Source organism: Stomoxys calcitrans, chromosome 2 (genome assembly GCF_963082655.1).
Source record: "Stomoxys calcitrans chromosome 2, idStoCalc2.1, whole genome shotgun sequence".
In the NCBI taxonomy this organism is placed as follows: domain Eukaryota; kingdom Metazoa; phylum Arthropoda; class Insecta; order Diptera; family Muscidae; genus Stomoxys; species Stomoxys calcitrans.
The window spans coordinates 72,515,022-72,528,698 of NC_081553.1; the positions used below are offsets into that span (position 1 = coordinate 72,515,022).

Genomic DNA, 13,677 nt, shown 5'->3' on the forward strand with positions numbered 1-13,677 from the left:
TTGTTGTCAGTCTAGTGAAATTTAAATTAAATTGTTTTCATAAATTTATGATTCAACCACCTTTCTCACAATGATTTTTACGCATAAAAAATTAGATTTCTTCACACTTAGGTTATGTCATAAGAAAATAACATACAGGTGCAAAAGCAAAAATGATGAAGGCTATATTAAAAATGCAAATCTGCAAACAAATCCTACAAAAAACGCTTGAATTCACTTTTGTGGGATTTGTTTGCAGAGTTGCATTTTTAATGCGTGCACATAGTATGTAACACCACCTTTAAGCTGGAGTTACATACCACGCGCAGCACTTATGCGTACTTGAGCAATCTAATGCGGACACATGCGTTCTCTTGCTGCGCGCGAATTTCTAAAAATCAGCTTACTTATGTCATTTCCAAAGTTAATTTCAATGGAAATTGGCAGTGATGCTGTTTAATATGATTTTAATAAAAGAATTTCTTTAATAGACGAACTGCAAAGCATTTTTTTTTAACAATGAACATATTCAAATCATATATTCGGTTGCCCAAAAAGTAATTGCGGATTTTTTAAAAGAAAGTAAATGCATTTTTAATAAAACTTAGAATGAAATTTAATCAAAAACTTTTTTTTACACTTTTTTTCTAAAGCAAGCTAAAAGTAACAGCTGATAACTGACAGAAGAAAGAATGCAATTACAGAGTCACAAGCTGTGAAAAAATTTTCAACGCCGACTATATGAAAAATCCGCAATTACTTTTTGGGCAACCCAATATTTTGCACCTTGAAACGATGGCGCTGATGATGGGGCCATAACCAGGCACCCGAAACGTCCGCCAGTGGAAAGCTGCTTACGGATTCTTCCAGTCTTCTGACCAGTTGGTGCAAGAAGTTATTACTCGGATATTTGAGTCGTGCTCAATGTCAAAGCGGCTCTCATATCCAAAGCTCAACGCCTTGGCCTTTTCACCACTCATTTTGTTGTATAGCAGCGATGTTTTTAAAATAAAAATAGGAAAACGATGGGTATTCTCCTTCTTGTGTTCATTCGTTGGTGTCTCAACAACGACTGAAACAAAGAGCATAAGAATACCTGTGACTTGCCATCAACGCTACCGTAAAAAGGTTGGGCATCATTAGCCTAGTACCAAGTGAATTTAGCCAGACAACAGGTGAGGTGTGTCAGGACTAAAACCTGTGGCACCGGCAATATATACGCATTATAAAGCTCTATCGTGGCAGTACCAGACTTGACAGCTGACCCCGTACACACCAAGAAGTAGTAATTTCTTTTTAAAGGGAAGTTATTTACGCTTGGTTTTTGTTCTGCACTGCTTGCACATCCAATACAAAATTAATCATTGGCGATAAACTACTAAAGATTTTACACCTTGTTTCGCAGATAAAGTATTATTTGAAATTATAAAGTAGTTTTCAGTATGTGTGCTGATAAAGTACACATGTAATGAAATTTGACGATATTTTATCCAAATGCTTTTCGAGATGCAAACAATGTCAAAGAAATTGAGTTTGTAAATTTCTTCAAAATGCGTCACTTAACGGTGGTCTCTAATTATATCCATACTGGCATCCCTGGCGGAAACCATGCACGTACTAACGTTGCGTTACTATACACTACGTCCATATCACTGATTGTAGCTTTCCATAATCTATTACAATAATCAGCTGTTCATTTTGGGTATTGTTATAAATTCCCAGAATCTTTGTGTTTTGCTTATATTTTGAAAGAAATTTGTAAATTGAATAAATAAGTGGAAAATGTTTTCAAAGAGTTGGCGCACCTCTTCGTAACACAACTAAAAGCTACAAAAAAATCTCGTAAATGAGATGTTTCAGTAAAAAAGAAAGTTTCTTTTAAATAACTAGCCGTAGTAAATCTATTTGGACGCTATTCAGAATTGGTATTTGTTGAAATAAATGAATATTTATCGTTTTTGAATATAGCTCCCGGTGGTTAAGTTCATAAGTCTGATCTATGCAATTCAATAACATCGCCTAGATTAGCGGATGCGGCTTAATAGCTCCTATTGGTAAGTTGTATGTACACATGTTGATGTATACAAAGTTAATGAAACAAACCATATATGGTTGTATATCCCTTTTTATTGGAAACAAAAATTACAGAAGTTAATAAAATAACAAAACTTAATTACATTTTTGAAAAATTATGTTTCTCCTCAAGTGTAACGGATGGGCTTTTCATGTGCCATTCATCTTTTGCTTTACACATCATTCGTCTTGCCAAACATATGGGGTGGTTGCGGACAAAACAAAACCCGAAGCAAAACACAAAATGAAATGGCAGATTAAATATATTTAGTTATTGAGATTGTTGTAAACTCAAGTTCAGTGGTTGTTTTTGCATGCCGTCGTTGCTGTCACGCTGTGTACGTACGTTCGTTTTCACTCCATACCATTCGGTTTGCGGTTCCATTCAGATTATTGCGTGGATTTCTAAATTTCTATTTGGTTAATAAACTTGTGTGAGTGCGTGTGTGTGTGTGTAAATATGTGCAATTAAAATTTGTGATTCTTTTGATTTCATTTGCCATAATAACAACTCGGTGACGAGAACTTTTTTAATGTGACCACCAATGTGTTCTGTGCGCCCCTCTTTAAATCACGCATTTGTTCATTCATTTGTGCATACAAATTTTCCATTTCTTTTTTACATAACTTTTTTCATTCTAACTCGGCGACAAGATTTTTGTTACACCTCTGGTGATTGGACTGAGAAAATCTTTATAAAGGTGTTATTAATATTTTGACGTGTCTTATATAAATCAGGTTTTGCTGGACCACCGAGATTGAGCATCCATAAACCCACAAAGCAAAAAGAAAAACAAATTCCCACTGCCTGTAAATTTTTATTGGCGAACGAATTGCTGTTGTGCTCTAATCTAAGTCTGACCTTAGTGTTTTATAATCAGATTAAATTTTGAAACTTAGTTACTATCATGTCGCAAAAAAAGGCTGCCGGTCTAGTTGGAAAGTTAGCAGAAAATCTCAAAAGTAAGGAATTTCGGGAGTATTTGTTAAGGTAAGTAAATTTGAATTTCGGTTCTAAATAATAATCTTTAACCTTTCTCTTTACTAGCACACACTTTTGGGGACCAGTAGCCAATTGGGGTATTCCCATAGCTGCTTTGGCCGATATTAATAAGGATCCTAAAATTATATCGGGACGCATGACATTGGGTAAGTTTTGCAGCCCAAAGAACTTTCTAACTGTGCTCTTCTTAATGAGTATTGTATAAGGCTCTCAAACGGGTTTCAAACCGGGGAAATTTGTTTTTTCAATCCCCTTATCTTTTGGTGAAAGTGATTTTGATTTTCCGAATCTCTATACACCTCCCTGTAGAGGTTGCAATTGAAGGTTATTCGCCACTTGGCTTTTTCATATTAGCCGGCCATTAGCCAAATGGCTTTCAAAAACAATAATAGAATAGGTGCTTCTATTTGTGACCGAATTAATGAAAAAACGTGAAACACATTTGGATGCCGGGTATGGCGCACATGATACACAAACCTAATCATAAGCAAATAATTGCCTTCATTTATATTTAATAATATTCAATATTAATTAATCAATGACAATATTCTATGTTGGATACATATGCATGTATGTTCAAATGATTAGATTATACAATTGGTGCATACTTTAATTGAATGAGATATTATTTACAATAGCTCATGTACGAGGTGCAGTCTTAAAGTAATCAGGCTGATGTGGGTCAGATTTGCGTGTCTAAAAAACCACTTTGGTCTGAGAAATTGGTTGCCAACATAATATAGGAACATTTTAAATGTTTCAATTTTATGGGGAGATAATTTGTCCCTAAAGGGAAATTGATTCGTCGAAAAACACAACTGAAATTCGCATATTAAATTGTAGCCAATATTTAGTCCTTATGGGCATAGAGAAGAAAACCCAACTTTTGGGGGGAAATTGGGCTTAAGCCCTTTGAACATCAATAAAATTATCAAATTATGTCAAAAACGATGGAATTCTTGAAATTTCGTGGGGGGATTGGCTAAAACTTTGCTGGAGGTTCTTAGCCCACCTCCTTTCTACTTTTATGCTTGTGGGAAAACCTTCTAGTATTCAGAGCTCACAACAAGCTGATGTTGTTGTTGTAGCAGTGTGTTGTACATTGAGACGGCAGCCCTTGCCGATGAAGGAATCCATCGGGTCAATCCGGAACGTACATCCGGCTGCCATGCGATTGCTGTTGTAGCAGTTTTTGTATTCAAACTTTCGTCTGCTTGATTCTGTTGATATAAGACGATTAATGGCCTAGGTGTATGTCCATAGCGGCTAGGGCGGATTAATGTCCGCATTCTCTTTTCAACCTAACCTAGACCGGGTCAAGTTTTTTAAAATCAATGAAGAAAATACATCTTGTCAACCCCAATCAAGGTCCAATCATGACAATATCGGGTTTTCTGGACCACTACTTCTCCAAATTAGTGGTGAGAACATGAGAAAACTTTCGGCGGTGGTTATCTCCCCACTAATTTAAGCGACATTTACGAGGGTTTCAACTCGTGATGTTGTTATGCAACAACACGAGTTAAAAGGATTTAAACTTGAATTGTACAGAACTCATTGTTATAAGAGATGTATGTGTTCCTTAGTAGACCAAAACGTTAAATCACATGATCAGCCCATATAGAAGCCATATCCATATATAATCCGAATTGGACCATACTCGTAAAGTATGCCGTGGGGTCTGAAATTGCCGAGGAGTTCCCTTAGGAAGGATTTAAACTTGAATTGTACAGAACTCATTGTTATAAGAGATGTATGTGTTCCTTAGTAGACCAAAACGTTAAATCACATGATCAGCCCATATAGAAGCCATATCCATATATAATCTGAATTGGACCATACTCGTAAAGTATGCCGTGGGGTCTGAAATTGCCGAGGGGTTTGAAATTTGCCGATGGGTCAGAAATTTTGGTAGTGATCCCTAGGGGCCAAAGATCTTAATTCGAAATATCGGTCTAACTGGTGGTCATATCCAAATATGTTTCAATCAACACAACTCACTATAAGATATTTCAGCGAAATCGAAATAAGATCTCGATTTTTTTTTTGAGCTTAAGAACTCGAAAGAAGCGATCGGTCTATGGCAAAATTTTTTCCGCTGTACCTTATTTCCAAATTACCTACCTATGGAGAATAATTGTCTGAACAAAATCTCAACTCAATTTTTTTATTTAAAAAGATTGTAACAAAAAGATAAACAGAAGAAAGGGTAGAAATGGCTAAATGGTTTTAGGATTCCGCGACGATCCAGCAAATGCATTCTTTAAATGTCGGATGTGAATTTCGATGAATATTTTGAATCATTTATTATTATGGGAAACTCTCATATCATTTGGCGTTATTTGATTCAATGAAGCGATCCTCGTTTTCATAGCCTGAGGAAGGCGTCTATGTATTCTTAAACCGGTTCAACTATCTACCTTGTCCGTCCCTTCTGCCAAACTAATGAGTTTCCAGTAATTGAAGTCTTTAATTCAGAATTTCATCTCTGGAACTCAGTGAGTCCACAGGTCGACTAAAGCCCCGTCAAGTTTACGGGTATATCAAACCGGTTGTTGTTTGTACCAGCCAAATATTTGCTATGGAGGTTGCAACCCTCGTTAAGCTCCTATAGATGACTAAGCTCGACCCGGCACGGGATAGCTGTGGGCACCCCACAGGCTGGAACATTGAAGTCCTATCTATGTAGTTTTAATTGTTGTCACCTCAAGCTTAGCTGCGAGCTACCGGGCACAGGTTGCGTATATTGAAATGCACCATATGGAGAAGCTGCAACGGCAGTCGCGGAAAATCAGCGGTATCGAGCGGAGAGTAATTTCGTTCCGGTCTATACAACCGATGGCCGCGGGAACATGGTAGTCATTGTTTATTTAAAGGCGCAAATAACTCGCCTAGTCATATTGAGCATAATAGGCACTCAGTATTTAAGCAAGAGCCGGTGCCGTCCGGCCTCACTGAGACTCTTTACTCGACAACGCTGAATGTCCGCGGCTGCAATGCAGCTACCCCGTATACGGAGCATTCCACCAATCGCAACCTGTAGCTTCTGATTATAACCTGAACTGCTCATGATAGATCGGATAGATCATAGATCGGAACTCAAAGTTCAAGCCTGTGTGGTGCTCACAGTTATCCCGTGCCGGAATGTCAAATCGGTAACTTTCATAGCTGTTCAAGTGCAGTTAATTTCAAAGCTGCTAAAACAGTCTGTGTTGCGTGCTTCTGTAGAGCTCTCAATCATATATATCAAACAGCGACAACTCCAGTAACACTTCCAGGAACCAGGTTGTAATACCATTTGATTTTCTTAATTAGGTAAGAGCACCGATAGTTAAGTTGATAGTGCATTCGGATTTCGTTGGAAGTGTGGTTTCAAATCCCAACAAAAACGTTGGTCTGCCGCAAGCGTGTGATCACAATGGACTGCAATTATCTAAGTATTGCGCATGCCATCCAAGAGTGCTGATTTTTTTAGTTGGATCTTCTTCATTTCTCTAGAACATCATCTAGCCAACGTTGCGTTCTTTTTAGGTATGCCCAACTTTATTAATTTCGGCGTACATCTTATACAGCTAGAGATTCCTACAGAACCATTTACACATGTTAGACCATATGTTTTTCGGAAGATTTCTTCTCGAAACCTTTTGATCTCAAAACCGATTTTTAAATATAATCTATGACATCGAACGGGTTTCGTGGAATTGTCTTTGAAAATTGGCTTAGTGTTTAGCATTGAGTTCAGTTTCTTTAACCCCTTGAGCGTTGACCCTTAATATCTTGGTTTTGTCTCCATAGAGATAATATCGTGCACAAACGCCCGCCTACAAATCCCGCCTGTGAGTGCATCATAAAACATTTATCAGCGGTGGTTAATGACCTCCACAGTCAGCATTCGTAATAGGTTATTTATGATGCTCACCCATAGAAATGATAAAATGCGCCGCTGTTGCGTGCCTTGTGCTACTTTCTCCTTTATATCTATGTCATGGAGCCCAGAAATTATCCATCTCTAATCGATGCCAATGCATACCGCCACTTTTTCATCTTTCATCTTAGTAGTGTCATTAACGTTATCGACTTTTTCGCAGAAAAGCTTCTAGGAGGCACGTTTTGCCGCTGTGATAATCTTATTATATTCCTTGACCCGTATGTAATACACGTCGCAATAAACTTCCGTTTTTTACGACGTGCTCTGTTGTTAAATCTTCGGACCTAGGAGGCACGTTTTGCCGCTCTGATAATCTTATTATATTCCTTGACCCGTATGTAATACACGTCGCCTAAACTTCCGTTTTTTTACGACGTGCTCTGTTGTTAAATCTTCGGACCTATGTTGCGAACCTCTCCGGTCATCCAGAGTTTTTCTTGGGCTTATTTCCTTTCTCGAAGAGGACAACTATCTTCGAAAGACTCCACTATTGCATTCGTAATACTGTTGACATTGTCGGGATAGCTGTGAGCATATGTGTGGTGTTCATCGCTGCCACGACCAGCTTAGCTTTGAGCAACCGGGTGCGTCCACAGTTTGCGGATAGTGGAATGCTCAATATGGAGAAGCTGCAACGGAAGTCGCGGACAATCAGCGGTATGGAGCGGAAAGTCGCAGTGAGAGGCCCAGCGGCACCGGCTCTTTCATAAACACTGAGTGCCTGAGATGTTCGATATGACAAGGCGAGTTATTGACGCCTTTAAATAATCAATGGCCAACTTGTTCCCTCGGCGATTGGTCCTTTGGACCGGAACGAGCTTACTCACCTACAGAAACTTGACGAGGATCGCCACCTCTACATGAAAATGAGGCTACAACAACAATCAGTTATTATTAGTTCATTAGTATTCGAGAATTCTGCCAGGGCTTGGCCCTTCTTAGTAATATTGGTACTAACCCCCAAATGTGGTGAGAGTTCGCATCGCACCCAATTAGTACCTCATTCCCTGTCTCTTTTGCCTTCTTCACCAGCCGTTGCAGCTCCGACGTGGATGGTGATGTCGAAGAGTCGACAGGCAGATAAAGTGATGTCAGGGGTATGCCTCACCGTCTCCCTGTCTCATCACAGTTGCATTCGACTTTGACAACTCAGGGGAAAAGATACAATTTAATTTTTTATGACAAATAACGCAGGTCCTCGGCCGAATACCAGAGTTAGCAAAGAATTATTCATATGGCTCAGTCTAGAAACTTTGTTCCGTTTCGTTCATGGCTCTTGAATTGAGGCAATATGATTCATGCCCTTGCTGATTTTTTCTATCAGATCGTTTGTAGCTGTCTCGCTCCGGTGGAGGTGTTATTAAATGGCCCCAATCTTTGGTCCTACTGAAAAAACCAACTACAATTACTTTCACATGTTTCAGTGCATCTTTTGGAATCAAATGCAATAAGGCATAACAGAGATTTCCAAAAATCTCACTCCAAAGAATTTTGAGAATTTTTTCCATTGAATATTTGAGCTTTACACAAATTGGTTTGAACAATATTTATTTTCACGTTTAAGTATAAGCAGATGCAACAATCAATATAATTAATTATAATTTATGCAAACCATTTTGAAACCAAACGAATACATCATGCTTTTCAATGAAGCGTTTATATTACCCAAAATGAATTGCATTTCATGCTTTAAACTTCTCCCCGCCCTTTGATATTTTTTAAAGTGGCAATTAACACTTAATTACTATAATTCACCATTATTTAATTATCGCACCAAACGAATTTGCAATTACAATTCATTTAATGGGTTATTATTACATTGATATTTATTTGTATATAAATGTTTAATATAGTAAAACATAAAATTTGACTCAAAAATGAAAACCGAGAGAGCTGGTAATTGACTTCTAGTTGGGAATTTTTTTTACCATAGAGTGTAGCTCTGATTATACCCACCACCATAGGATAGGGAGTATATTCATTTAGTCATTCCGTTTGTAACAAATCGAAATATCCATTTCCAAAGGGTATCCAAAGTTCGGCCCGTCCGAACTTAATGCCTTTTTACTTGTTTTTAGCAAAGAGGTAACAAACTCTCAAACATTTGTTATACCCTCCACCATAGGATGGTGTAGGTTGGTTTGGATTGTATATAGGCCATATTGATCCATGTTTTTATATAGCTATCATATAAATCGATATTTTGTATGAGGTGTTTTCCTAAGACTTCCTACAACTGTGCTAAGTATGGTCGAAATCGGTTCATAACCTGATATAGCTGCCATATAAACCGACCGGGGATTTTGACTTTTTGAGCCTCTAGAGGGCGCAATTATTATCCAATTTGGCTAAAATTTTGTATGAGGTATTTTGTTATGACTTTCAACAACTGTGCTATGTATGGTCTAAATCGCTTCATAACCTGATATAGCTGCTATATAAACCGATCGGGGATTTTGACATCTTGAGCCTCTAGAGGGCGACATTATTATCCAATTTGGCTAAAATTTTGTTTAGGTGTTTAGTTATGACTTTCAATAACTGTGCTTGTATGGTCCAAATTGTTTTAAAACCTGATGCAGCTGCCATGTAAAACGATCTTGGATCTTGACTTCTTGAGCCTCTATAGAGCACAATTTTTATCCGATTTGTCTAAAATTTTGTATGAGGTGTTTTGTTAGGACTTTCAACAACTGTGCTATATATGGTCCAAATCGGTTCATAACCTGATATAGCTCCCATATAAACCTATCTACTGATTTTACTTCTTGAGCCCATATATCAATTCTTATCATTATCCTCTGTTTGCATATAAAGAGATGCCGGACAAAGAACTTGTTTTAACTATAATGACAAATAACTTCACAAATGCGATCCATGGTGGAGGATATGGAAGATTCGGCCCGACCGAACTTTGCACGCTTTTACTTCATATGTCCCCTAAACACATGCATTTTTCGTAAATTTTTTTTAATAATACGTCCGGTATATAAACTGAGGTGGTCGGCGACTGCAGTTACACTATTATCAACACTTCCAGTCCCTATGAACTGAACAACATTGCGAATGTAGACGGCTATTAAAAAATTGCAACTATATTTAACCCACTTTGTATTAAAAAAAAACATTTTTTGTTTTATGACCCGCCATAAAATATTTTTCCTGTCTTTGTAACTTCTTCGTTGTCACTGATAAGTTAAGACGTCATTTTATAGTTGTTGTGCGACCAACTTGTTATCTTCTTCCATATACCATGTCGGTTGTTGACGTTCCCCACCCTCCTATTTCAATAAAAAATTTAATGAACCCATATCAATTCTCCCTGATATGATTCAAAGAGTTGATATGGATTTTAAGTGGAAGAGATTTTAATTGATTTTCAAATGGATGCATTGATTTAGAACTGTTAAATTTTGTATATGAAAATGTATCGATAACTTTCGTTTATAATAAACATTAGGTCTGTTCTCGTACTTTTCCAGTAAAAATTTGAAACATAGTAGGAATAGCCTTTTTCCTCTTTTGCTATTTATTTTAACAAAACAGCTGGTTTTCAAAAAACATCTTTTCGATGCTGCAAATTGCTTATGGGGAAAAATCTCCAGCACAAATGTGCAAGCTCTCAATTTCCAAACTCCCAACCAGTGTTGCCACAACAGAAAAAAAAATTCCGACCAAAAATTTTCAAAGAACCTACCAAATCTCCAACTAGCCGATCAAAATTTTAATTTTTTATTAATAATTTCTGTAAAGACAAAATTTTGTTAATGTTACTTAAAAGACGAAATAAAAAAAATATTTCACAATTAAACATTTCACAATAAGACATTTGTGATAAAATTTTACCAAAATACAAAATTTTGATAAAATATTCTCTAAAGAAAAAATTTTGAAAAATTAAATTTTAAATTTTAAGACAACAGCATTCTCTAAAGAGAAAATGTGGAAAAAATTGTTCCACAAACTTTTCTCTAAAAACTAAATGTTGATAAAATATTCTCTAAAGACAATACCTCAACAAAAAATTACAGGAAATTCCCTCAAGGCACACACCGATTCGTTAAAAATCGGAAAATGGATTTTTTCAAGAAACCGATTTCTATATTCAGGTCAAAAAACCGAATTGAATGTGAAGACTGCATAACACAACAACTGCTTGACATGCCATCACCGCACACATATGCCGTGGCTTCAATCAGCCCAGGCCATATGATAGGATGGTCCTCGTGGCACTGGACCTATCGAAGGCATTCGACACGGTTAGCCATGCCAAACTATTTGAGGACATCGATAACACATCCTTCTAGCCAGGCCTGAAACGCTGGGTCGCGAATTATGTATGTGGTCGCCAGTCATTTGTGGAATTTAGGGATAAGAAGATGAAGCACCGTAGAGTGAAGCAGCGAGTTCCCCAAGGCGGGGTGATATCTACCCCCATACCATACCACCCATCCCCATACCATAACACCGCCCAAATAGAAAGTATTTGCTGACCATTGCAATATGGGGCTCAAATAAGAGGTATTTTACAGTAAAACACGAATCTGATAAATATATTCAAAGCCAAGTTACTGAGTGGCCGCCCCATCCCCCAAAACAACCCCAAACCGGTCATGTTTGCCAACTATGGAAAAATGGAGCTCAAATGAAGAGTATTTGGGAATAGACCATGAATCTGACATCAACATTCGGGAACAAGTGTCTAGGGGACGCCCCACCACCATAACACCCCCAAGTAGGACGCATTTGCTCACGAAGAGAATTTGAGTCGTGAAGACAGTAGGGCTCGATATTCATAGTTTTTAGGACCCATACTCGAAGCCAGACATATTTGCTGGCTTTTCCAATAAGGGGTTTAAGTGAATGGTATTTGAGATTAGAAAGCGAATTTAATATCCAATTTTGAGGCCAATGGCAATATGGGGTCCAAATATATGAGAATAGCACTTTGCTGATATATTTTCAGGGCTAAGTATTTGGGGGACCGCCCCTCTCCCCAAAACACCCAAATTGGGCATATTTACCGACCATATCAATGTGGGGCTTTAATGAAAGGAATTGAGGGGTAGATTACGAATCGATACCTACGTTTGGGACCAATTTGTGAGGGTCTACCCCTTTCCCAAAATACCCCACAAACAGCAATTTAATATTCCAAGGAAAATTTTGTTCCATATAATGTAAAAGAAGGCGCAGCGGAGCGGGCCCGGTCCAGCTAGTATATGTATATTTTATAAGGGCGAATATTTCGAGTTGTTGTTAAAAACGGAATGATGAAGTTAGTATGCCCCATTCCTATGGTGGAGGGTATAATTATATTTTTAATGAAACTTTTTTGGGGATTTTAAATTGAAGACAAAAAATCTTTTTAAAATTTTTTATTCTCAAAATTTTATTTACGTAAGAAGTGTCTATTAATTTGTTTCTCTTTGTTTTCAGCTCTTACTCTCTACTCATGCTGCTTTATGCGTTTCGCCTGGAAAGTTCAACCTCGCAATTTACTACTACTGGCGTGTCATGTGACAAATGCTACTGCACAATCAATACAGGGTGTTCGCTTCATCAAATACAACTATATGACAAAGCAGGATGAGAAGACTGTTGCCGCTGCCTAAGCAAACAAATCAGAAGCCAAACGAAAAAAATTATGATTTAACAAAACAAAGTGTACAAAATATGTTATAATGTTAAGAAAGGGCAGGACTACTGCATCCTTCGTATATTTACATATAGGATGTGGAAGGAAACGTGAATGCAGCTCCTTATACTCTTGGATTAAATCATTCTTAGGGCACACACACACATCTGATAAAACTTTAGTCTTTGAGACTTATTTGCACTTTTAAACATACAATTTAATATCTACGATATTATTGAAAACATCACACTAGAAACTATCAAAATTCCCATAGTTAATAGACGAAAATAAAACTGATCTACTGACAAATGCTGAGTGTTATTTATTATTGACATAGTGTATCTATTATTTGTACAAAAGTGATCAAATTGCTTTAATTAATATGCACACAATGTAAATATAAATGTTGGTAAATTGCAAAATATGTTCCATAATAAAACGCAACAATGGCAAAATATTGCTGGAAATATTGTAATGCGGAATGCATGAATCGTGCTACAATTTTACATACAAACATACACATATTACTAAGTAGAATTTTCATAGTTAAAAGCAACAATTGTATATGTTTAAAATAAAATCGCACATTTGAATACACATACAACAAGTCAAACTAGTCTTATATAACAATATTAGATAAATTTACATAAAGCCAGCGAAAATGTTGTGTTTTACTCTATGGTGCCATTTCAAATATAAACACAAAACCATGATATTTACATATCATGTGTCTGAAAAATGTAATCGATGTGTTTTATTTGAAAAATTAAAAGTCCACTGGGATATAAGGAAACTGAAGAGACGAAAGGGAAGGATAAGAAAGTTATCAATTATTCCGAGGCCGTACTAAGTATATTTTTAAAGGTGTTTTGGGCTAGAGCCAGCCTTGGCGATGAATTTAAATCTTAGTCTCGAGCATAAGAAGAGCCCGGAATACAATATTTTTCACAAAACTCCCTGCCTCTTGTAAGTTGCGAGGTACACTATTGAAGGTTAGGTTGAAGGGCACGCGACTAGTAATCTCGGTGCTACCGACATGAGGCCCATTGTGTTCGC

General features: G+C 37.1%; 1 protein-coding gene across 4 annotated transcripts; it reads left to right on the forward strand.

The window, feature by feature from the left end:
* Positions 1–2,013: 2,013 nt before the first annotated feature.
* On the forward strand, positions 2,014–13,365 carry LOC106088134 (mitochondrial pyruvate carrier 1). Of its 4 annotated transcripts, none has more exons than XM_013253482.2 (4): positions 2,014–2,033; positions 2,791–3,043; positions 3,101–3,201; positions 12,423–13,365. In XM_013253482.2, the coding sequence occupies exons 2-4, from the start codon at positions 2,961–2,963 to the stop codon at positions 12,596–12,598; spliced, it is 360 nt and encodes a 119-aa protein (XP_013108936.1). In that variant the 5' UTR covers positions 2,014–2,033; positions 2,791–2,960; the 3' UTR covers positions 12,599–13,365. The 4 variants fall into 4 exon arrangements, with proteins under 4 accessions (XP_013108936.1, XP_013108937.1, XP_013108934.1 ...); XM_013253483.2 differs by lacking the exon at positions 2,014–2,033 and adding an exon at positions 2,303–2,390; XM_013253480.2 differs by lacking the exon at positions 2,014–2,033 and adding an exon at positions 2,327–2,486.
* Positions 13,366–13,677: the final 312 nt, after the last annotated feature.

Bases quoted from the DNA above. Each gene is read 5' to 3' on its own strand.
- LOC106088134 (XM_013253482.2), top strand. From the start codon at position 2,961: ATGTCGCAAAAAAAGGCTGCCGGTCTAGTTGGAAAGTTAGCAGAAAAT. The intron at 3,044-3,100 runs GTAAGTAAATTT...TCTCTTTACTAG, and splicing joins TTTCGGGAGTATTTGTTAAG to CACACACTTTTGGGGACCAG. The intron at 3,202-12,422 runs GTAAGTTTTGCA...CTTTGTTTTCAG, and splicing joins ATCGGGACGCATGACATTGG to CTCTTACTCTCTACTCATGC.